General features: G+C 28.9%; 2 protein-coding genes and 1 long non-coding RNA gene across 3 annotated transcripts; 1 reads left to right on the top strand and 2 right to left on the bottom strand.

The window, feature by feature from the left end:
* Nucleotides 1-192: 192 nt before the first annotated feature.
* On the bottom strand, nt 193-5,280 carry LOC112736688 (protein CLT1, chloroplastic). The gene is made up of 10 exons (XM_025786247.3): nt 4,385-5,280; nt 3,729-3,874; nt 3,467-3,504; nt 3,049-3,164; nt 2,713-2,812; nt 2,586-2,621; nt 2,289-2,339; nt 2,050-2,173; nt 1,344-1,469; nt 193-875 (listed from the first exon to the last, which is right to left on the bottom strand). The coding sequence occupies exons 1-10, from the start codon at nt 4,957-4,959 to the stop codon at nt 709-711; spliced, it is 1,479 nt and encodes a 492-aa protein (XP_025642032.1). The 5' UTR covers nt 4,960-5,280; the 3' UTR covers nt 193-708.
* Nucleotides 5,281-11,887: 6,607 nt separating this feature from the next.
* LOC112735714 (uncharacterized) lies at nt 11,888-13,349 on the top strand. Its single transcript, XM_025785229.2, has 4 exons — nt 11,888-12,023; nt 12,126-12,244; nt 12,706-12,987; nt 13,176-13,349. The coding sequence occupies exons 1-3, from the start codon at nt 12,009-12,011 to the stop codon at nt 12,944-12,946; spliced, it is 375 nt and encodes a 124-aa protein (XP_025641014.1). The 5' UTR covers nt 11,888-12,008; the 3' UTR covers nt 12,947-12,987; nt 13,176-13,349.
* A 2,624-nt stretch (nt 13,350-15,973) lies between these two features.
* LOC140178057 (uncharacterized) lies at nt 15,974-16,686 on the bottom strand. The gene is made up of 2 exons (XR_011870165.1): nt 16,647-16,686; nt 15,974-16,410 (listed from the first exon to the last, which is right to left on the bottom strand). It is a non-coding gene; the product is annotated as an uncharacterized lncRNA (long non-coding RNA).
* Between the last annotated feature and the right edge of the window lie 9,015 nt (nt 16,687-25,701).

Genomic DNA, 25,701 nt, shown 5'->3' on the forward strand with positions numbered 1-25,701 from the left:
CATTTTAGTAAAGTAGTATGGTGCATGATATTAGAAATTATTTTTAATATAGAGATAAAGATGGTATTTTAGTTAAATATTATCTTGTATATTACCAAAATGATGACATGCATTCAAAATCCACCTATAAAATTCACCCACATGTAATTACAAAAAATAATAATATTTTTAACAAAAATACCAATATTTCAGTTTGGCTCATAAACTTATCAACTCAATTTATTAAACTATTAAAGGACCAATTGGAAAATTTCCTTAAGTTCACTTCTATCCCTATTTAGTGTTCAGTGTGCCATTCCACACACTTCAATAAAATCTTATCACACTGAAATGAGATTGGCTGCTAGATAAATTAGACTATGCCATACTGGCATACTTTGTAAAAGAACAAGATCTTGGAACTCTTTGTAGCACTTCAATATCTTAGTCTTGGCCCCCTTTTTTCCATGGCAAAAAATCTTATTCTTCAATCCTGTTTTCCTACCTTACACAAAATATTCAACTTGAGACATCTTCTATTTCTTCTTTCTTTATACCCCTTTGAGCCTAGCTCACCAAAAAATGCAAATTTGCAATTCACTAAAAATTGAAACTAAAATTAATATAACAACAACAATATTTTGCTTTCTTCTTCTTATATCCATCATGGAACAAATTGGATCATGAATTGTTTCTTGTAGTAGTGTACCATCTTCAATGAAATGTCAACTAATTGCAACATACATCATTCGGTGAGGAAGCATTTGAAGGGGTCCATGCATAAAAAAGTAACCCCAAAACTAGAATGATGGCCCCAGCTACAAAGCCTGTTGGAAGAGATGATCCAACCCCAAGGTATGGCAATGGCAGAGTGAACACATAGATTGATATTGGAACTGCCACACAACACAAATTGCAAATTGCATGAGTTATGTTATGTATATCTCATAACTCCCACATTACCTTGCATGATTAGTTCATATAAATTGGTAATGGTTTCCTTTCTTTTATTCATAGTTTAGTACATTAGTGTTAAAACTATGAATAAAATTATTAGATGTTCATGAAATAGCAGGTGGATTATGCTCTATGTAATAAAAAAGTGACATTTTAGATAAAAGTATAACTTCATAACAAACTCAATGATGAAATAATTATTCCATTATTTGATACAAGCACAATTCAATTTTTGGCTTAGTGTTCATTTCATGGTCATCTAATAATTTCTCACTATGAAAAGTTTATTTAAGAATTTCTCTCCCTTTATATATTTGATTATGAGGGAGTCACACCCTAAGGAAAGAAATGATTTCAATAGAGACATGATTGAAGCTATATATAGTTGATGGAAACAAATGACAGACCTGAAAATGTGGAAGCCAGACAAGATACAACAGCTGAAGAGATCTTGAGGAGATGAAGCAATGCAATATTGAATCCCATGTTAACAATAATAAACAGCATAGGTAGCAGAGGGGCACCATCACATCCTGGAACCAGAAAAGGCCTTCGTTATCTCAAGAATTACCAAAGATAAGAGCTAAAGTTTTAAAGATTTTAGACTTATCCCTCCCTTTGAAGTGACAATTGCAATTCTTGAAATCTTACAGAAGCTAGTAATCTGGTATAACCTTTTTGAAGTCTACCTCTTGCAAGTGCCAATAAGCATTTGCTTTTCCCGTTGTGTTATTTATAAATATGATGTGTGTGACACATGCTGACTCACATATCATTCACCATTGAATTGAGTGTAGCAGCAAGGTTCATATCCCATCTAAGGTTCATATATTGGTATTCTTTTTTCCATATAGAGCTTATCCTTGAAAAGTTCATCCCATGATACAAGTGGACACCAAACTAACTCATAATCCATGTTTGGTAATTGTTTCATGGCACAAATACAGAGGCATCGAAACAATAGAGATGAAGAAAATCTAATAGAAATATCTTTTGTCAACTCTCCGAACAAGTTTATATCTCTAAATATTTCTGTATTTTCTATACTAGAACAATCACAAAGCCAAACTGAAATCATGAACTATGGATAGAAAATAATGAAGTAGAGCTTACCACTTGATAATGTACCAATATTCAAGAAGCAGGCTGCACCATCTTTAAGGTAGGTTGGTAGTTGACTGAAGGGTATGCCCCATAGTTTTGAAAGGAAGGGGAGGAGAAGGCATATGAATAGTGCCTACACTAAACACATTTTCATGCATTTAGCCATCCATTTTATATTTGCACTGTATGCACTTTTATTGCAAATGAAAAGCTGAAAACAATTTCTAAGAAAACTTCAGAGTGCTTACTTGAAAAGCAGATCCATATGAGTTTACAACAAATAGGTCCACAGAGCCACACTGTTTCAGAATTCAGATAATGTTAGATAATGCTGATTAGTATATTTACCTTTCAGAGGGGGAAAAAAGTAGAAAAAAGAAAAATGACAGTTATAAATAAGTAAATTGAACGGTTTAGCAAAACATGCATCTTACGGATTGCAAGTTTTAGAGTATTAGAACAAATTAATATATATTGTTTAAGATAAAAACTGAAATGAAATTTTGACTACAAGTTAACAACATTTTTCATACAAATATACAAACCTTCAGTTTTCGATTTGCATCCAGAAAGATAATTTCCTACAAAGTATGAAAATTCCAAGCATTAAGATAGAGAAATTAATAGTTTGAAACCAAGGAAAAGGAGATAAACATCATAAATGACAATAACCTTGAGAACTGTATCAGCTGCTTGGAGAAAGAATGAAACTATCATCAAAAGGCTCCAAAATACACCACCTTCTTTTAGTGAATTCCCAGCACTTGATCCACTACAACAGTAAAAAAATAAAAAATAAAAAACATATGCATAGAAACACAAGGCTTTAGACAGTTTAGTTTGTGCCAAACATATGTAATTATAATGTCATAATCAGCTATATTCATAGTCAGTACTTCACTTGTAAGAGTGCTATTTAGAATTTGTTTTAGAAGTTACTCCCTTTTGTTTCTTTTTACTGTCACTTTTCCATTAACATGTGGCCTCCTAAACTTAACACACACTAACCTTGCTACAGTAATAATTACGCCAATGGTTACAAGAAAGCATCCAAATAGTTGGTTGAGTTTATATCTTCTCCCAAGAAAAATAATTGACAGAAGAATTTGCCACACAAGAAAACTCTGCAACAAAATATAGGCCAAATTAGCAAACTGACAATCTTTAGCTCCGCATTTACATGAAAGAAACCTATGCAGCATGTATATAGATATGAACTTAACAGAGACTTAGTTGGTACTTAAGCACCCAATTTTAATTCGAGTAAATACTCAACTCGACTCCTATCCATTTTTAGAAAGGATTATACCACTCTTAACAGAAAATAAATGACAGGACTATACCACTTTGTGGAATATATGAGTCTATTTTAAACCAAAAGGACCTTAATGTAGAAACAGAGTAGATATGTGAGATTGTGAGTTACCTGAGACAGAATTGGAATTGATGCTCCGGAGAGAATTGCTGGTGCAAGAAACAAACACCACAAGTTAGCAAATAAAAATCAGAAAAATGATTGTTTATGGGAGTGAGCATATTGCCACTTTTTTATAATGTCACTTCATGCCTTATATATATTTTTTGTATTACATTTTTGCATAATACGGAAAAATATAAGAATAGCATTATCAAAATAAAAGTGACAATATCCATTCAATTATCACCAAGGATAGAAAGTAGAAAATTACCGGCCGCAGCCATGCCAGTGGCAGCAGCAAGAGCCTCTATAATACCAATGAGAACATAAGGGGCTTTTGGCATACTCAGCATCTCTTCAGTAACAATACCAGCATGTTGCCGGATATACATTATGCTAAAATACACTATTACATATCTGAAATTATAACAATTAACACATTTTTTATTTTTCATGATTCATATGAAATGAAATAAGATTTAACCATATTATTATGCATTCATAAAAAATAAACTATATGTATAGAATACATATTGAAATACTAAATATATATTAAAAATATATGAAACAACACAGTTATTTATACACAAAATGCAATGTTACATAGGCAATAAATATTATTATTTTTTGTCAACATTTGGTAAACAATAATTTGTACTTATATTTATAAGAATTTTACACATAAAAAATATATAATTTACACATGTATTTACCAAAATTTGTATATATAAATCAATATAATTTATATTCATATTTTTTAGAATTTTATGAATTAGTAAAATTTATTTGTTAAAGATATACTGGCCAAAAAAAATTAAAAATGACCTTGAAACTCCCTCATATACAAATGCATGAGAAGTTGAGAACTAATTAGCTACATGATTAATGCAATTAGTTAGTTATGAGTTTGGAAAAAGTGAAAGTTACCCAAAGGTGGCAAGCTGAGCTAAGAAGAAAGGGTACTGTTTCAGAGGAACCAACGCCAGCTTATACAGCACCCTGTTCCCCACTCCGGTTACCACCGTCGCCGCCACTGCCACCGCCACCTCCACCGCCGTTCCCCGCTCTGAGCCCACCCTTGATGTAGCAGCTGCTGCTGCCACCGCCGTATCATCCTCCACGGCATATGAACACGGACCCGCTGCCTTCTCTCTTCCCGCTACCTCTTCGGATCTCTCCCACGCGCCAACGCCGCGCGTGGACCTCACCTCCGACTCCGCCGCCACCAACCGCATTGGAAATCTCAACGTGATCGACCTCCGCTTCCGGAGAGGATCGTAATTGTAATTGTAGCGTACTGCGGTAATCCCATGCTCCTGCCTCGGTCGCGGAAGCTGAATTCCGGCGGCAGAGGTCGTGGCGCCGCCGCCAGACAATCGGCGGCAAAATGGCTCCATAATTTGGCGGTTAATTTTGAAGGATTTGTTAAAGAAATTAAATAGGAGAAAAGAGAATGAAAATGATGAAATGAATGAATGAATGAATGAATTATAAGGAAGCATTATTATGAATTTATATAAATAAGGTTAATGTAGTGAGATCAATGATCAATGATTGAATGCGCTACGTAATGCTTTTTTGTTTGCCTACGAAACTAATCCATAGCAAATTAGATTTCAATTTAAGAGTTTATGGATGGTTAATAAATTATTATATATACAAAATAAAATTTAAATTTTTTATCCCTACTCAAATAAATTAGTAAATTAATCATTATAACAACCGAAGCTGATTTATTCATGTCTATGTAATGTTAATGTATGAGTGTGAAAGCATTGGCTTCAATTTAATTTTGTGGGGAAAAAAATGGTTATATTCCATGTGAGTATGTGACTAAGATTTCTAAACTTATAACAAATTTGGGTTATACAAAATTTTATTTGTCATATTTTTAAATAATATTTAAATTCGTCATTAATTAGATATTAATTAATTTTGGATATTTTATTAAAAATTAAAAAATTGTCTAAGATGATAATAAAAAAGAACAAGTATATGACAAAAAAAATAATACATAAGCTTTTAAATTTTTTAATTTAAAAATAAATAAATTATTGACTAATTAAAAATATAAAAATATTTTTTATTTTTATAAATTCAAAATATTTAAATTTTTTTGAAAGACTTATTTGTTTTTATATATTTTGAACGAAAAATTTAGATATTTCGTATTTTTAAAAGAAAATTATATTTTTATATTTTTAATTAATCAAAGATCTTATTTATTTTTTAATTAAAAAATCAGGGACTTATTTATTTAATTTTTAAAACTAATTTTTCAAAAATTAATATTAGTCAAGTGTTATTATAAAATTATTTTTTAAAAAATTAAGATTTAAATCTAAAATTTTAATATTTAAAATTAATAATAAAAAATTAACTAACTAATATTAATTAAAAATTTGAATTTCTATTGAATTTAATATAAACTATTAAATAATTTGACATATATAATTAACTACCATATTTAATTATCATAATTTATTTTGGTATTAGCTATTTTGTTTGCATAAATACATACACTAAGTAGCCACTTAGATTTGGACATCAAATTTGTTCACATCTTTGTATATTATTTTTGTGTTAAATTATCAACCACACACACACAATGATCAACTTCCATTTCTTCTTGTCTATTCTCTTTTGGAAATAAATCTTCTTATTTATTTGTTCTATATATATGTATCATGAAATTTATCATATACAAACAATCTTAGATTCAGTTAATGTGCTACATGCCTTGATTTAATACGAGTTATTGTAATGAGGTTTTGTATTCAAATTCCACTAAATTCTCAAAATGTCTTTCTTATTCACGTTTTACATTAATTTGATAATTGAGATTCTAATTGCATTATTATTATTTTTTAAATTGAACTTTGAATATTACAGTGGTCTTTTGACTTTTTTTTTTTTTTTTACAATAAATCAGCAAATAAAATAAAAAAACATGTATTCTAATGCTATGTTGAATACTACAATAATTATTTAATATGACAATTTAAAGATTATCATATCATATAATCGTTACAATATATAGTATAGTATTAGAGTGCTAACTCATTATTCTATTTCTTCAAGTCATTGTTAGCAAAAGATAGAAAGACCATTATAATAAGAGAAAGTTTAGGGGCAGTACTTTTGTTGAAATTTGGCCAGTATTTAATTATAAAAAAATGATTAATTCTATACTATTAGATATTATCTCATACCATTAAAAATATTGATGATGGCTAATTGATGGCTAACATTACAAATTCTGTTGGCCCCTAGCACTCTTCTTATAATAATGCTCGGATATTAGTTTAACGGATAAAGTATATTTTTTTATTTTTGAAGTTAGTTAAAAATTTTAAAAATAAATTTTAGAGATTTTTAAATTGTATTAAATATATTTTTGGTATCTATTTTTTAAAAAAATTGAGAATCAATTCAGCAATAAATTTTTAAAGATAATTTTTAATATAAATAAATCAGATATAATTGTCATATATTATTATTGTATTAGTTTTTTTTTTTAATTTAGATGCTAAGAATATATTTAATACAAATAAAAAATTTTAAAAATAAAATTAAAAATTATTTTTAAAATTTTTGACAAATTTTAATAAAAAATATATTTTAACTTAATTTAAAAGACAATAATAATACAATTGAAATATCAAGATTCAAATCGGTGTAAGGTGTGTAGTAATTCAAATTCCTTACCTGCATATATAACAATGCAAGTCGTGTTTTAATTTGATAACACTGCTTATTATTATATATTCTTGTGAAAAAGGGCACTCAGCCAATTATTTTATTAAGGATATGATCAAGTTTAAGAGAATATTCTAAGAACAAAAGAATTCCAAATTGAAATTGACCTCTTGGTTCACCTCAGGTTTTTCTCCAAAAGTGCACGAAACCCTTATTTAATTTATTTCCAATCCATAAAGCTTGAGTCACATGCAATGATTCCAAAGGAATGGTCATCATGCAACTCACAAATTATTTGCATAGAGTTGAAATATTTTAATGGCTGCCATGCCACTAATAGTTAAAATAGTTATACACAAATTAAATATTAGTTAAGATATAGTATATATTACATCAAATAGCTCAATCACACTGGATTTAGTTTAATAAATATAAGCTTAATATTGTTATTAAAAATATGAGTTTCGCTTGCACATCTAAGTAATTTATACAACCAAACAACTAAATCATTTAATTTATGTTGCAGGACTTCGTCTTTTTTCTCTTTCTACTCATTTTTCTTTTTTTTTTGTTATTTTTTTTTCTTTCTTCATTTTTTTTATTATTGTCAAGGTCACTATTACCGTACTATCACATTCATCTCTTCCTCTTCTATCTCCTCTTTCTCCTTCTCCTTTTCATCCTATTTCTTTTTTATTTGAAATTCTTTTATTTTCTCATTCGTTCCTTTTATTTTTCCTTCTTCACCATTATTATCGTTATCACTAATAACACCAACATTTTGTTAACATATTTATTGATTCTGATTCTCTGTAGTGATCGAATGAACTGAAAATATTATCAAAACGAAATTATTGTATAATACCAAATGAACTGAAAATGGTCCATTATATAAATTTAAATTCAAAAACACCTGCATCTCAAATGAACCAAAAATATTATCAAAACGAAACCATTGTATAATACTAAATGAATCAAATATTTTTCATTATACATATTAGAAGAAGACAATGACGATAACGATGATGATTATAATGATGATGATTGAGGAGAATGATGAAAAGGAAAGAGGAAGCGAAATTCCAATAGGAGGAGGAAGAAGAGGAGAAAGAGGTGTTGTTGGTGACGACGGTAACGAAATTGAAAAATAATAAAAAAGGAGGAGGAAGAGGAGGAGGAGGAGGAGGAGAAGAAGGAGGCAAAGAGAAAAGAAACGCGTAACTCAAATCACTTGGATGAACTTAGATGTAAAATTGAGTGGATGTGGAGAATTACTCTAAAAATATTATTTATATACTAAAATTAGTTACTAAAATTAAGCATTATCATGAACTAAATTGAATTGATGTAATAATTAATTTATTAGTCTATTTAAATAAGTGTTAGGAGTTTGAGTCTCACTTTATGCATGCAATAAAGTATTAGTTAGTGACAAATTTTTAAATAAAGTTTTGATTCGTAAATATATATTTATTATTTAACTCATTTTCAATATATATTTTATATTTTAATATATATTTTATACTAATAATTAATTTTAGTGATGACTAATTTTAATATACACTTAATATAATTATAAAAATACCATAGGGGCCGGGCTATGAAACCACAATGTAATTTATAGTTTTTTTAATTTTTTTTAATTTGATTTTTTTTTATCACATGGTGTGGTTGTTCAACTGGGACCACACACACTTGATTATGATCTTTCGGCTTTAGCACTTTTAAGCAGCTTCATTTTTTGCTCTCCCAAAAGTTTATATCATTCTCCTTTATACACAACGCATGACATATCCGCATCGTTATTGGTTCAACCTGTCATTAAAATATTTTAAAAAATGGGGAATAAAACAAACAGAGAATGAAAAATTGGAATCAACTACCACAACCCCTCTTTGTGGTATGCTCTTAAATTATATGATGTGGTGAGTTCTAGTATCTCTATAATAGTCACAGTGATTATATAAATATTATAAAAATTAAAATGATATTTTTTATATTTTCATAATATTTTTTGAAATGTATTATTTAATAATAAAAATATTGTTTTAATTTTAATAATATTTTTAAGATATCATAATTATTGTAATTACCGTAGGGTTTAATTATTTTTAGAAGGCATTTTAATGTATAAAAGGAAAAAAATTATTTGCTAGTATTTTAGCCATTCATCAGTTAAAACAGTAATAAAAAGTCATCTTAAATTTTGTTATATTTTTTAAGTAATGTCAAATTTTTTTGTAATTATAGTTACTACCTAATATATAAAAATTTAAATATTATTTAATAGTTATTAGTTTATATTTTTATGTAAGAGTAAAATATATTTTTTTAATTTTTTTATATATTTTTTATGTAATATTTTTAGTATTTAGTTTAATTTGTAATATGAATAATTAAATTAAACACTAAAAATAGTTTTTAAAAATTTTGTGAACACAAATTATATCTTAGCTTAATATAAGTTATCCTTGCCATAGTCAACCAACCACGGATACAGATTTGATGACCGATGTTGTTGACCACAACTAGCAAAGACAAATTTGATGTCTTTTATTTTAGTGTTTGTTACTATAAAATAATATTTATATGCTTTATAATAAAATACATCAATAAATTTATAAAAAATAGTTAAATTTAAATTAAAATATTATTATTTTATTGACTAACAAAAAATTTTTAGTAATTTTAATAATTTTAGCCAATATTTAATTAATATAAATATAAAATTATTTTTAATAAATAAATAAATTTATGTATAAAAATTCTGATAAATATTTTGAATATATTTGATCCGTATATCTCTTATGCTTACAACTGATTTGTTACAAATTATATTAAGAGAATATAGGAAAATTTCAAATTGACAAGTGCCATCCGATTCTACACGCAATTATTTTTGAAAGTAAAAAATGAAAAATAAATATAATATATATTATATGAATTTTGCTTTCGTCTAGATATAATACATGATAAAATTTAATAATATTATTTAATTTATATAATCAACTATTTAATAGAATAAAATTTTCTTATTATTATTGTTTATTAATGTAAAAGAATTTTATATAGATAAATAACCGTATTAAAATTTATTATTTAATATAAACATATAAATTTAATTGGATATTCATGAAAAGAATTTTACACTTTCATGTATCAAAATTAAATTTTTACATATATATATATATATATATATTTTTATTGTTCCTCCAAATTTGATGTCTACCATCAGTTTATTTTTATTCGTATTCAGTTCTAATATCTCACGAATTAGTGGTGATGATCCTTCTCAATTAAAAAAAAAAAAATTGTGAAAAAATTTCTTTCTCCGTGATCCATTAATTTCCAAAATATGCTCTAGTCTTACCTTAATGACAAGAGAATATTGTACGCATTGCATTGCAAATTTGCAATTATTGAAGTATTGAAAGATATTGACAACCTTTTATTTATCAATATATCTAAATATAAAATCCATATTTTGAGTGATCATAATATAAGAAAATTGCTATATTCAATGGTGTTTGGATAAGGCAAAGAGTCATACATTATATGTACATCATAATTGACATAGGACAAAGTTTTCATTTTTAAAAATGTCAATTTTCCATTTTTTTTAAGTTAAAGTTTCCATGCGTTTATCAAGAAAAATTCAAAAGATTAAAAAGAAAATATAAAAGCAAGAATTTATGTCTATAAATATACAAATAGATATTTCCTAAGAAAATACAAAAATCAGTTTCAGAATATTTGTGTTTATTCTGATATCAATATTTTTCATATAGTTTAGCCCACACCACATATAAATAAGAAAATAAAATATCATACCAAAATTTTAAGGAGAATTTATTCAAAATAATTATTTAAAAAAATATGCTTATGAGTTCCACTAATTTGATTAAACTTGTGCAATTGTGCTCATACAATAACCTCTTATACAACGTAGTATATGTTGGTTTTACCCATAAAACTTAAGAGAAAAGGACAATTTTGTTTTGGGTCTTAGAGAAAACAAGATCATGCAAGTTTTTGTTGAATGTAATAGAGCAAAGGAGCCCAAAATTATAAATAAAGCCCAAAATCAAGAAGAAAAAGGATAAGCAACCAATAAATCCTGTCAAAATAAATAAATAAATATAAACCAAAAATAATAAATAAATGTCTAGAGTTTGAATCTCGTCTTATTTTGTCCAAAAAAAAATCTCGTTTTGTGTATGCAACCATCAATTAACTAGTGAATGATTCTTAAATAAAACTTAAATTTATAACAGATTAATTCTTAACATGTCGAATTAAAAGATACCGTAAAAAAAAAAAATTAAACAACCAATAAATAAACTAATAAATCATTTCATCATAAAGATTCCTTAGTATTTAGGTGTAAGTTCAATTGCTTAAATTTGACGGAAATAAAATTTGAAAACTAAATAAAAAATTATAAAAAATAAAAATAATTAATTCAAAATTTGTTAAGAATTATTTTCATATTTATTTTAAAAAAATTATATTGAATGAAGTTATTGTGCCTGGAATCCAATTTTACATGTAACATAAATATCTATTTAATATGAGTTATATTACGTGTATATCAAAATAAGCCACCAAAGTTAGTCACTACTCATTAGTATAATACATGCTGGATTATAAATACACATTATAAATAAATAAATTAAACCACACATATATTTATATACAAATACATTAATGGCTGATTTTAGTGTACAAATATTATTTTTGATTTACATTTATCTATTTATTTTTTTGAAAGTTAGGCTTGACAATGGGATTATCAGCAAAGAAATCTAAAAAGATGTGAAAAAGTGACAATGTTTCGGATGACTACTGTGATATGGAGCTTGAAGAGGTAAGAGTTGGTGATGCAAGATTTCTAGAATGTTTTGCAAGTATAGTGGTGCATTATTTTCTATTTGTGATTGACACTTGACAGGTTGTTTTTGTAATGCAGATGGAGAAGGAACAAGGAGAAGAGGAAGAAGATAGAAAGGAAGGAACAATTGAGGAAGACCAAAGTGGATGGAATAATGATGAGATAGAACAACTTGAGTTACAAATGTCCCAAATCAGGTTAGATACAAATGTCTGTCTATCCTATATTTGGATTGAAATACCAATATGATTTTCTAACTTGCTTTAATGACTCTGTGGCTCATTATTTAATGTGAAACAGTTCATGTCAATTTACAGAGAGAGAAAGAGATAGATAATGAAGTTGTTTGATTCTCTTAAGCTTCTCTTCTGTGCAAGTGTTATATATGCTAATACTATAATTTGCAATTTCTATGGATCTGCTTCAATTTTGGCTGCAAAATAATTTTTGTTAATAGATTGACTCTTAGTAGTAATTTTGGGTGACTAAATAGTGGAGTTCCAAATGTGGAGGTGTTAAACTGTGCAAGAGTTGTAATTGATGTAAATGTCATAATTTATTGGATTTTTTTTTCATTGTGACTTAAGTTTTGTGAATTTATCTGTTGAGTTCAACATTAACTTAACTTTTAAAAGTTGTGCTCTTGATTGTGTTGCAGTGTCACTGCTGAGTCTCATGGTCGTAAGAAAGCCCTTCTCATTGGAGGTTTCATTGCAGACGTCCTTTTTTCTCTGGAATCTCGTAGTGTGATTCCTTCAAACCATCCGGTTGCGAATTTCAGGGAGAATCATACTTCGAGTTTCCAGAGAAAGATGGATGTCTTGATGTGCCTATGGATAAGTTTGCTGAAGAAAGGGAAGAAAAAATCAGACAAGATATCTTACGGGCATGGCGCATGATTAACCTTAACCTTTACAACCCTAAGTGTAAAGCTGTGCTGGTAATTAAATTAATTTCTCATCAGTTATTTGTTGTAACTATGTTCACATGTTAACTTTGGCTTTTTGTATGTTTATTCCACTGATTTGTAGCTAGTTGTAAATACTTTTCTTTTGATTTTCCTTTTCACATGAATAATGTCTTACCGTGTGTGATCTCATTTATCTTTTTATGGTTGGTTTTGTGTAGATTGAGAAATTGGTAGAAGCAAAATGTCTGCGTGAATTTAGGGAGAGATATCATCCTACCTATGTTGTTTTATTGCTAAATTGTCTAATCATGAGCTACATGAATTAGAAATGTACTTTGAGGGTTATCCAAAACCTTCTAAATGGAAATTTGCTGAAGTTCTATTATCAATTCGTGGTGCTTACGCAAAAAGAAAGGCAGTTTTAGTTAAAACACTTTATAACCGTTGGGTTGAAAGAAGATGCCAAAGAAGAAACTAGAAGGGGAAGACCTAAAAAAGAATCCTCGAGTTGGTAGGTATTTACTTCTGTCTGTGGTATGCGAAATTGGGTGATATAGTTAAAGTGAGAAGAATTTGGGAACTTTGTCAAGTTTGCCCTCAAAGGGAAGCGTGTCTGACTGCAATTGAGTCTCTTGCCGAATTGAATAAAATTGATGAAGCAGAGGCGGTTTTCGAGTTTATGTAAAAAAGATGGCTGCTTCATCCCAATAACCACTCACTTATGCTGAAAATTCATGCAAATAATAAGATGGTAAAAAAGGGCAACGATCTCGTTATGCTAATGGCAGACAGTGGAATCTGAATAGGCCCATTGACATGAGACGACCTAATTAAACTTCATATCAAAGCAGGGGATTGAGTAGTATAAAAGCCTACCTCTATTATCACCTCTATTAGCATACCTCTATTATCAACTTCATATCAACTTCTATTAGCATACCTCTATTAGCAACAAGAAAAACTAGAAATACTTTTTCATATCTTTTTTTTTTCAAAATAATTATTCTTTTTACTTTAGGCGTTAGGATTTAGCTATATATATATAGATTATTACTAATACAAATTTTTAAATTTTTTATTTTGATAATATAAAATAAATATATTAGAAATTAAAGTTTATATTATTAATTTTTTTAATTGATAACTTTAACCGATGTTTGCTAAACTCTACGTTTTACTTCCAATTTAATGTATCAGATACAAACATTAAATTGTTAATAAAACTAAAAATAAAAGAGAATTATTCTAAAACGATACCTATTGTTTCTTTTTAAAATTAGAAATATTATTGACCCATTTGCTAACAAGTAACAACAAATAAACTACATCAACGCATGCAAGTTATTGAGCTTGTAGTCTTGTTCTGATTACACATATCTCTTTATTTTAATTCCAAAATTTTTTTATAGCTCTTTCAGTGATTTACTATTCAATTCAAGTTCAACATGTTATGCTCTGGATCATTGTTCCTAATCTTAACTACTATATAACCAGTTTTGATACAAATGATCACGAATCTTGTTAATAAACCTCTTTCTAAAGCATAAAGTATTCTCAAATTTCTTAAACAATTATCTCACTGATTGATTTTCTCAGAAGCAATAGAACACAACATAAAAAATAATGTTTCAAAAATCTGTAATAATGAAAAACATGTTAGGTAGAGTATTGTGATAACAAACAATTAAAAAAAAAAGAAATAATTTCTAATTAAAAAGTTTAAATAACTAATTAGGGATGGCAAAATTATCTGAGACCCGAAGATTCCTACGGGGACTGCCCCGAATGGGGATCCGACTGTGGGAAATTTTTCCTGCAGGAATGGAGACGGGGGACAAAATTTTTCCGAGATAAGCACGGGACCCGAGCGGGAATCCCCGTCCGTCTCCGTTAATCCCAAAATTCATAAATTTATTGAATTGTCCTTAATAGTTGAATTATCCTAATTCTCATTTGCATAACACTTTAGTCCCTTCTTCAATTCAAATATCCCTGACGCTGTCCATATTTCATCCAACCCCTCTGCAGCCACCTCCTCGCCACTCTCTCTTCTCGCCGCATCGTCACACCTCAGCGTGCCATCACCCTCACTGCGTCGTGCTCTCTATTTGCGGTGTTCTTTTTTGTAACTGTGTCATCGTGTCCATTCTCATCTTTGTTCCCGCGTCTCTCACTTAGTCTACTGCTCTGTCCTCTGGTTCGACGTTGCGTCCCCCCACAGTGTCATTTCAAAAGAATCCACCATTTTATGGTTTAAACTTTTTATACAAAATCTTGCTGTTTTTGTATAAGATGAATACTTGCAACTCTATTCATATGGAAATTAATAATTAGTTAAAACTATCAGATAGATGAGAAATGAGATCCTCACAAAAGATAGAACTCGATGAAGAATGGAGATGGAGAGCAATATTCCCCCACAATGAGAAACGAAAACAGAAACAGAGAGCAAATATGGGGGTGGCGCTTCCTCCCTCCCCGTTGACATCCCTATAACTAACCATTTTTAGCCAACATACAATCAACAATTCTATTTTCATAGTCTTTTTTTTTATGGCCACATGTAACAAAATTCTTTGGCACAAAAGAGATACAACCACACATACGACATTTCTTTAATTTATTTCTGTAATTGGTTAACTAAAAGATCTTAACATCATATTCACTTTTGTAATCTTATACTTAAAAAAATTATATTAAATATACACAAAAATCAGTTGCTAATTAATTATTACGTATAGAAATACGTATTTGACATTTACTAGATATAAGCAAGTTTGATTTTTTATCTATGATAAATTTTATATTTTACTGTGATATATTTGATTATTCTAATAGCTGATTATTTAGTTAAAAGAAATATGTAAATTAATATATATAAATATTGATAACTGATTTTTTTCATGTGCAATTAGTATTTTTTTTTAAGTTCTAATGTTGTATATTTTTTTTTCCTCTAGTGTACATTTCTTTCAAATGTCACCATTTAAAAAAAATGGAAGATAGGGTAAAGGGATTGAGGGCATAGAAAAAAATAATTACAATTTTCAATGGCATAATACAATATTGTTATAAATATATATCAGAGCATATAAATTTATGGCATAATAATTGCAAACACTCCCTAATATTGTTTCTTCCATTCAAAACTCTACTATGTCTATTTGCTTCATGTTATGAAAAATACAACACCAGTGTTATGTTTGTTCCTTCAAAGACGAAAAGAGCCTAGAAACAAACGAGCTTCTTACTCCACCATGACCCTTGATATCTGAAACAAACGAGCTTCTTACTCACTTTAACATTTTCTCAAACATCTGGTGGGCATCATTGTGACTACTGTTCCTAACAGTGTGTATATTGAAACAACATTGCATCCCTTTAACTCGATGGTTCTCCATTTATTCTATTGTACTATACACTCACGTAACTAATGCATCATCTGTGATTATGCTGATTGAAAAAATCAAATATTCGAGGATTAATTCATAAATTTGCCCCAAAAAAATAAACCAAAACAAAATCGAAACATTATTGGATAATATCATACTACTTAATATTTTCTACCGGCAACAAATGCTTATTGAAGTAAGGAAAATATGCAATTAACTCCACAATCCATGACACAAAAAGTATTGAGGTTCAAACAAAATTCACGAAAAAGAATCAAAAGGGTATGTAAACTTTACCAAGTGAAAAAGTTGGTGACTCTGAAGGAGAGAGAGAGAGTGTTGTTTTTTTTTTAAATGTAAATACTAATTTTTTTTAAAAAAAATACTCTTTCTTATTTTTTTTAGTAATTTTATTTTTACTATTAGAAATTTGTCAAATATATTAAAAATTTTAAAAAATATATTTTTATTAAAAACCTTTTTTTTATAGATTAAATAACGCTCAAACAAACACATTAATTGAAAAACCAAAAAAATTGAACCAAATCAATCTAATTGATTTGATTTGATTCGAAAGGTCTCAATAAAAAAAAGATTTAATTACTTTATTGGTTCATGTAGTTTCGCAAAATTTTTAATTAGGTCTCTATATTTTTTTTCTTTTAATTGGGTCTTTATACGTTAATTTTTTTTCAATTAAATTCCTACTTTGAGTATAACGTTTAAGATAACGGAATATTCTATTTAAAAAATGAATATTCTTATGAATTAATTAGAGCAGCTAGTTAAACATACATCTATTTTCTTAAAATACTAAAAGAACCCCTGATATTTTATCCCAAAGAAAAAAAAAAAACCCCTATCCAGCCCTAACTTGTTCTCTGAAGGTCGTGTGCCCTGCGCTTCTTCTCCATCAGTCCGTAGTCTTCATCCATAGTCGTCGTCGTTCGTGGCGGACGCTTGGTGGTCGGTCGTCTGTCGCATCCTTCTCCCTGCGCTACTATGTTCTGCGTTGCTCTGTTCTGTGGTCTTCTGCGTTGTTTGCCCGTCGAAGCCGTCACTGTGCCTCGCCTCGCGTCACCTCGCGCCTCGCCTCACTGTGCCGTGCCTCGCCGGCGCTGCGTCTCGATCTGTCTGTACTCGATCTGTCAAAATAGGTGACATTAAAATTGATTTTTTTTTCATTTTTTCGAAGTTGATGAAATGTGTTTATGTATATGTCAATTTTTTCAAAGATGATTAAAATTGGTTTGCTCTAATTTTAGTGTTTGATACTCATATAGATATTGTTTTGAAGTAACACTTTTTAGGATAATTCTTGCTTAGATACTATCATTCATTTTTTACTTAAAGTGATTGGATCAATCCTAGTTGTTGTAGTAGTAGTTATGACTTCTGAAGTTCGATTGGTGTGCAAATACAATAAGGTTTAGTGATTAATTTTAAATACTGTAAATATGCTCTTAAGTATTAATGTAAAGTTTGTTATGCTATCATTACTCATTAGATTATATTATACCAAATGTGTGTGTGATTGCCGAGACATGGATTCCAACAGTAAAATCTTCTTGATGAATTGATATATAATTTGATTATACTTAATTTATTTGGATAGTAACTACATTAAAATATTTTCTTAATCAATTGGAAAACATATCATTGATATGCTATGTCCACTCTGCAATTATTTCATAATTTAGTTCTTCTGGTATATTTTTACATGTAGTAATGTGGATTTGGTTGTATTTAATGTTAATTTTAGGGTTGTTCTTTGTCGATAGTAAAGATGCTTTTCATTCAGCTTATGAAAATGTACATAGGTATATTGACTGTGAATCATTTTTATTTTCATTAAATACTAAATACATAGCCATAAGGAATCTCAAACAATGGTTTGAAGCAAGCTGACCAAATTTCAACTAATTTTGGCCTGTTCAACAAAACACATCAATATTTATGTGAATTATTCTTCGGCTACTTTTTTTTTTAATTTCTATGCTAGTTCAGAGAGTGGAAGGCTGCAATGTGTGTTATTGCTTGTATTATTTTTCTCTTCATTTAATGTATTCTTCTTTCATAAAAAGTAAATAAATAAATAAGACAAATAAAAAAGAACTCTTAATACTGGAAGCAGCATATTTTAGTTTGAGTTATATATTAGTTTTGTTAAGTTCATAATAGTTATTTTAAACTCATTATTGCACTGATTAGTATCCCTGCATCAATTCTCTGGTATGAGTTTAATAGTGGATCCGTTGCACATATTTTACAGTTTCTTCAAAGCAATGGTGCTGATATTTTGAATCAAGGACAGGATACTAAATATGTAAAATTCTTGATTCTTGCATTGATGGTCTTAGTTTAGTGTGGTGCAAATTTCAAGGTGGACGAGGTTAAGAAGGAATTAATTGGCATGTCAAGGGTTGGGAATGCTGCTAATTGGTCGAATAATATATAAATATGAATTCTTTTTGAACTAAGGCTTTTATTATATGGTAGACTCGGTTGAATTTTCATGTTCTAGTACACAAAAATATATTGATGTCAGAGCCAGATTATATAATTGTCAAGCCTATACCAAACTTAGCTAGAGATGGTCTTGGAGCTGCATTTCTTTCTTTTATATTAAGCCAAATGTAAAATATTACATGATGATAATGAATAATTGAATAATGGAAACTGAATTTTATATATACTTATTATTACTATTTCCGTTTTATTTTATCTATTCTTTTTTTTATGTTCTTAAGATAAGGTATTTTTTTAAAAAAAAAAAAGAAAAGGTATTTTTGTTACAATTTGTATATAAATAAGCAAAAGAATGATAGTGACAAAATAAAAAGAATTATGAGAATATTTTTCATGCAGTAGAATCATTGAATAGGGATTATAGGAATATCTTTCATTGAATATTTATAGTTTTATTGAATTTTCAATTAGGTCCCTATATTTTTTTTTTCAATTAGGTCCCTAAGGGTATACAAGTAATTTCACAATTCACTAACATTTTTTTGACGTTTAATGTTAATAGGGACTAAATTGAAAAAAAAATTAACGTATAGGGACCCAATTAAAAGGAAAAAAGTATAAGGACATAATTGAAAATTTTGCGAAATTATAGGAACCAATAGAGTAATTAAACCTAAAAAAAATTGAACCAAACCAAACCACATAATTAAAATAATTTTAAATCAAATGAGTTTTTGCCAAAAAATCGAACCAAAACCGCAAATGGAACACCCTATTAAATAGTGAATCAAGGGATGATATAGTGGGTGTTTGGATTAAAGTTTACAGTATAAAATTGATTTTGCAAATTTGATTTTGATTAGAAGTAAGTTTATGTCAAAGTGATTTATATTTAGCAATCTTTATATCAAAATGGATGATACTAAAATAAATATTGTTTGAATTACACAATTCAAAATCACTTTTAGATAAAAAAAAGTACTAAAATAGACATCGACTTAAATAATTTTTTTATATTATCCTATCATTTTAATTTAGATATTTTAACCGATCTTATTAATTAATTTTATAATAGAATTAATATTTATTTACAAAAAAAAATAACATATAAAATTTAGTAAAATATATTTTTAATTAAAATTAAAAAATATAAATTTTAGATATATAATTACATTTTTCTTAAATTTTAAGTATTAAGGTTAGAATGTTAATTTAGTATTCTTTTTAATCGTACTTTTATTCTAGTACTCTTAATAATCTTATTCTTAATATTATTTTGGAATCTAACATTTATGATTTTATTACTACTTATGATTTGTTTTTATTTAATTTGTTTTTTTAATAGAATCATAATCTATGTTACAAAAAAATTACACTAAAACATAGTATACGAGAATTACAATTACAAAAGAGAGTACTAAAAATAATAAAAACAAAATATTTACCTTGATAGTGATGGAAATAAATCTAAAAAGTTTTATAATATTTTTATATAGATATTTTTAGTACTTTTAATACTCTTTTTTAGTATACTATAATTTTACTATTATTATCCCATTAAAAAAAATTAAAGGTAAAAAATTTATATAAACAAAAAATAATAAAATTCTATAAAAAATAATAATATGGATGAAAGAGTATTAAAAAAAATTATTATAAAAAAAACAACAAAATTAATCATATAAATAATGAATGATAAAATTGGTAGATAAAAAATAAATTTTAATCTAACCTAAAAAATGAACGTAAAAGCCATCATTTCTAGCTCTGGGTAAATCTAGGGGTGACAAACGGGTATAAATCCGCCGGCTCGGCCGCATAACCCGCAAAAAAAGACGAGCTGGAAAATTGAGACCACCAAATAGCAAAAGCCTGCCTAACTTGGACCGCTTAAATTGCGAGCTTCTCCGGGCTTAGCGTTTTTTTGACGAGAAGGGTATTTTTGTAATTTTTCGGTCAAAATCCAACTTGTCCCAATCCAACTTACAAAGAATGAAGATGAAAATTAAATTTTTTTTTTACTAAATTGAATGTTTTTTATTATGTTTATTTTGTTTTGGAGATAATATTTATAATTATATTTCGAATTATGTTTATTTTGCTTTGGAGATAATATTTATAATTATGTTTTGGATGAAAATTTGATTTATAATTATGTTTCTTAGATATTTATAATTACAAAGACTTTAATGTTTGTGAATATAAAAATTATAATTTTTTTTATACTTTTAAAAATTATAAATTTATTAAAATAATCGTAAAAATATATATATTATTTAATATTTAATAAAAAAAGAATTATTCTCCAACGCTTCGTATCGTTACTACACGTTCTTCTTCTTATTGTTACTGTACGTTCTTCTTCGTTATTTTTCTTCGATATTTTTCTTCTTCATTATCGTCGTTATTAACACCACATCTTCCTTCTCTTCCTCTCTCTCATTCTTTTTTCATTGGAATTTCTTCTCTTCCTTTCTTTTTCTCTTTCTCCTCCATCATTAGTTATCACATTGTTGAAGATAATAAATAATTCAGGTTCAGATGGTCAATTGAACCAGTATGAAATTGATTATTGTTTTGAATTCAATCAAGTGGCTGAGGTGTGGCTCAATTTAGAAGTAAAAAATATAGCATTAAAGGAAATATTTTTCTGTATTTACAGCAAATTTGAGTGTAATACGAAGATATTTATGTGTATTTTTATTCTGATAAGTTCTGCATAATTCAAAACTCTTCGTCTTCATCCTTCTCATCTTTTGCTGCTTTTTTTTCTTATTCATCTTTTTCTTTTTGTTTTACCTTCTCAAGTTTCTTCTTATTTTACACTCTTAACAAGAATAAAAACAAAAAAATCAAACAAAGAATAAGGACTTGTTTGGGTGAGCTCTAAAAAAGATCTTTTTTGAATTATCTTTTTTTAAAAGATCTTATGAAAAAGTAAAAGTAATTTTATATTTGGGTATTTCATTATATGAAAAACATTTTTTTATGGAAAAAAGATCTTTTAAAAAAAGATGTAAATCAGGGCTTCTCAAAAAAGATATATATTTTTTTATTTTTCTAGTGCTTTTATTTTTACTAATAGAAATTTGCCAAACACGCTAAAAAAAATCTTTTTTCATTGAAAAAATATCTTTTTTTTATCAAAATAATGGCGTCCAAACAAGCATGAAGAAGTAACACATAATACTGCAAAATTATTTGGAAGAGGATGAACTTATATTCAATTAATTAAAAGAAAGAAAGAAATAAGAAAAAAAATGTAGTATTAGAGGAAACATTTTTTCTGTATTTGCAGCAAATTTGGATGTAACATGAAGATATTTGGGTGTATTTTTATTCTAATAAGTTCTGCATAATTCAAAACTCTTCATCTTCCTCCTCTTCATCTTCTGTTGTTTATTTTTCTTCATCTTCTTATTTCATATTATCATAATTTTTCTTAGGAGGAAATGATCAAACAAAAAAGAAAAAATACATAATATTGCAAAATCAATAAAAAGAGAAGGAGGGAAAAAAATGCAGCAGCAACAATGAATAAGAAGAGAAACGCAAAGAATAAGAAGAAGAAGAAGGAAGAGAAGGAGGAGGAACGCGAAGCGCGTTAGCGCGTGTTGACACGCTCAACTTGTATGACTTGTAAACCAAAATGACTTGTATATGTAACACATAAAAAAAAAAAGGAATTTGGCAGGTTTAGCCAGGCCGCAGTTAGATCGTGTAACATCTCAAGATATTTTGAAACATTTTACATATACCCTTTAATTTTATCAAAATACCTAAACTACCCTTTACCCCATTTCTAAACCCTAACCCTCTCCTAACACACACACATACCCTGCTGAGAATGAAAGAAAGAAAAATAGCGAGAGAAAACAGAGAGGGAGAAGAAAGGAAGAAGAGGGGGAGAAGGGGGTGACACTGGTGAGGCTGGACGTCGCCGTCGTTGCTGCGGATCAGGTAGGGAGAGGGAGAAGGAGTTCGAAACAGGGAATGGGGGAAGGAGAAAGGAAGATGCGCGAGAGAGGAGGTGCTGTCCCTGGAGACCGTCCCTACCGCTGGAAGGGGAGCTTCGTTGTTGCTGTCGCGGCTGCAGGTATGGGGCTTCGAAGAGAGAGAGAAACACAATGGCTAGAGAGAGGAGAGTCTCGCGAGGAGGGGGAGCTGGTACGCCTCCGCCGTTGTCGCAAGCTGCGCCACCGTGCCTCTGGTCACCGGGGATCGCGCTGACGTCACCGGAAGCCGCTGTTGGAACCTCTGCAAGTTTGCCTTAGCTCAGCTTTGCTTCTGCCTGTTCTGTCCTTGCCGGTGGGGGGTCACCGGAGCTGCTGATGCTCCATCCTCTTATTTCCTTTGGTAAGACTAAACTTGTTCTACCTTGTCTTGCCATAAAGCTCTATTATTGACTCTATCCTATCATGTTTGCTGTCCCTTTTATCTTTGCTTAGTTTTAAACCACCGTAGGCTATTAGATTCGCTACCATTATTATTGGGGTTGCTCTATGTTATTGATACTAGGGCTGTTGTTGAGGTTGCTGCAGTGAGAAATCGAAGTTGTTGCTACTACCTCGGTCCAAATTTCGTGCTCTTTCATTCCGTTCTACTTCAACCTTCCTTGGCACTCTGGTTTGGTTTCTTCGGTCCCTTGGGACCAATTTGTGAGTAGGCTTTATATTTATAACCGTTAATTTTGTTGGTTTATGCTATTCTGAGTTTCTAATTACATTTATAAAACTATTGTTGAAGAACTTTGATTTGATTAAAATAATTAATTTATTATAATTGAAAAAAATATTTTTATGAAGTTCATATCTTAGAAATTTTACATGAGACTATATATATATTTGATGAAGTTTTATATTATTTTAGAACATTTGATTTTACTCGAATATATACTTTTGAAGCATTGAAGTATTTGTTAGTACTTATTGACTTTGAAATTATGAAATATATTTCTATGATTGAAAAAGTATGATTTGAAAATATTTCTGATAAAAAAGTATTATCTGATTGATTTGATTCGATACCTTATATATTTGAGAGATTAAAGAATTATTGTATTTGAAACTATATGTTTTGAATTGGTTTGGGAGGCTCGTATTAGAAAACCGTAGTTAACGGCGGTTATGACGTTAACTTAGATGCATCTGACTCAGACTCCAGCTAGCAGGGGTGTTGCTAGCCTAACGTGTAGGCCACACGTTAGATCTGATATTCCGTTAGGACACATAAGAGGAAAGGGCTACCCATAGAGGTGGAGCCGCCCAAGTGTGGACTTTTGATTTGATTTCTGTATGAGAACTCCCTTATTGATTCACTTATTTATATAAATTATTATCTTCTAACTAAAATTATATTTATATGATCTCATGTGAATTATAGATGTACTGTCTAGTCACTGGGTTGTAAAACTCACTCCGTTTTTCTAAAAATATTTTTCAGGAATAAATATTTGATTATGTGAGTCTTTCTATTCAAGAGTAATGATCTGCAATGGGTATCTATTCGTTGTTGAGTTCTTAGACGTCATCTGCTCCATATGTCACAGGCAGGATCCACCCATATTTATTTTATTTTTTTGTTTGTTAAAAATATGTAATTATTTATTTTAGACATTGTAAATTTATTTAAAATATTTGTAATTTTCTTATTCAACTTATATTTGAGTCGGTTAGGCTTGCTTGGGGATTATTTCCTGAGCGCCGATCATGGCTCATTTTGGGCCGTGACAAAGTGGTATCAGAGCTTAGGTTTAATCTGTGTAATATGGAGCAAGTGTCCTATGGTAGGATCACAATTGTATAAATAGAAGCGCGCCTATTTGTACAAATTGTGGCACTATCAGAGGCCTATAGGAATGTCATCCTTGTCTTTCTGTCATTCTTGGCTTTTGGTTCTTGTCATCATGAGTCATCTGTTGATTCTTGACACCTCTTTCCTCTTCTTTGTATCCAACCTTGAGTTATTATTTGGTAGCTTTTCTTGAACTAGCTTTTGCAATGACTTTAGTTTCGGTTTTGGTTCACGATTCCTGCCTTGTAGCTAGTTTCAATCTTCCTCGTTTTTGTGAATATTTGCTTTAATATTCTTCATATTCATGTTGCTTTCTATGGTTTTTGATTTCAAGATTTCATCCATTATCTAGAAGATTCGATATGTTTTTGCTGTGAATTTTTATCTTATTCCTGTTATAGAATTGTATTTAGATTTGTGGATTGTGGATTTACTTAGCTGCTGATTTAGATGCTTTGTTCTGGATTTCAATAAAACAAGTTTGTTCTTCTTATGTTGATGATCTTTGAAGTTAACAGAATTTTGAACCACTCGTGATTCTTTCTTTCGAATCAATAAATTTAAAAACTGTTATTCGGTTGCTCTGGTAGAAGAACTATGTGACAAACATATATATGGAGTGTTATTCTTGTTTGCTAGATTGGAATTATAATTTTCTCTGTTTAGGTGTGGCAAATTTTTTTATTATGTATTAGCTGATTTGAAGATCTTTTTCTATCTGAAAGTTTGATTGAGCTTTTTGTTTGATAATTTGTTCTGCTATGGTTTTGTTTTTTGAACGTGGCTTTTCTTTCGAGGGTACTATTTCTTCTGGGAACCTTCAAGTTCTTCTCTTTTCAATCTTAGGATTCCTTTAATTCTAAAATTTTTGGATTTCAACTTTGACTCATTTTGCTTCTGTATACTGACAACGCTTCATATTTTTCATGGTAAGAAAACTCAAAATAGCGTGCAAATTATGGGGCATGAATTTTGTGTATAGAAATTTCTGTGTAGTAATTACTTCTTTAAAACCCGTGCTTTCTTTTCTTTTTCTTTTTGTTTTCCTACTGGTTGATGCTGCTTTGGATTAATACTCTTATCTTGCTGT

Source organism: Arachis hypogaea, chromosome 13 (assembly GCF_003086295.3).
Source record: "Arachis hypogaea cultivar Tifrunner chromosome 13, arahy.Tifrunner.gnm2.J5K5, whole genome shotgun sequence".
Taxonomy (NCBI): domain Eukaryota; kingdom Viridiplantae; phylum Streptophyta; class Magnoliopsida; order Fabales; family Fabaceae; genus Arachis; species Arachis hypogaea.

Excerpts from the sequence above, each read along its gene's own strand:
- LOC112735714 (XM_025785229.2), top strand. Across the intron at positions 12,245-12,705 it reads TTACAAATGTCCCAAATCAG|TGTCACTGCTGAGTCTCATG; the intron begins GTTAGATACAAA and ends ATTGTGTTGCAG.
- LOC112736688 (XM_025786247.3), bottom strand. The coding sequence starts at position 4,959 with ATGCTTCCTTATAATTCATTCATTCATTCATTCATTTCATCATTTTCA. Across the intron at positions 3,505-3,728 it reads CACTGGCATGGCTGCGGCCG|CAATTCTCTCCGGAGCATCA; the intron begins GTAATTTTCTAC and ends TTCTTGCACCAG. Across the intron at positions 2,622-2,712 it reads CAGCTGATACAGTTCTCAAG|GAAATTATCTTTCTGGATGC; the intron begins GTTATTGTCATT and ends CATACTTTGTAG.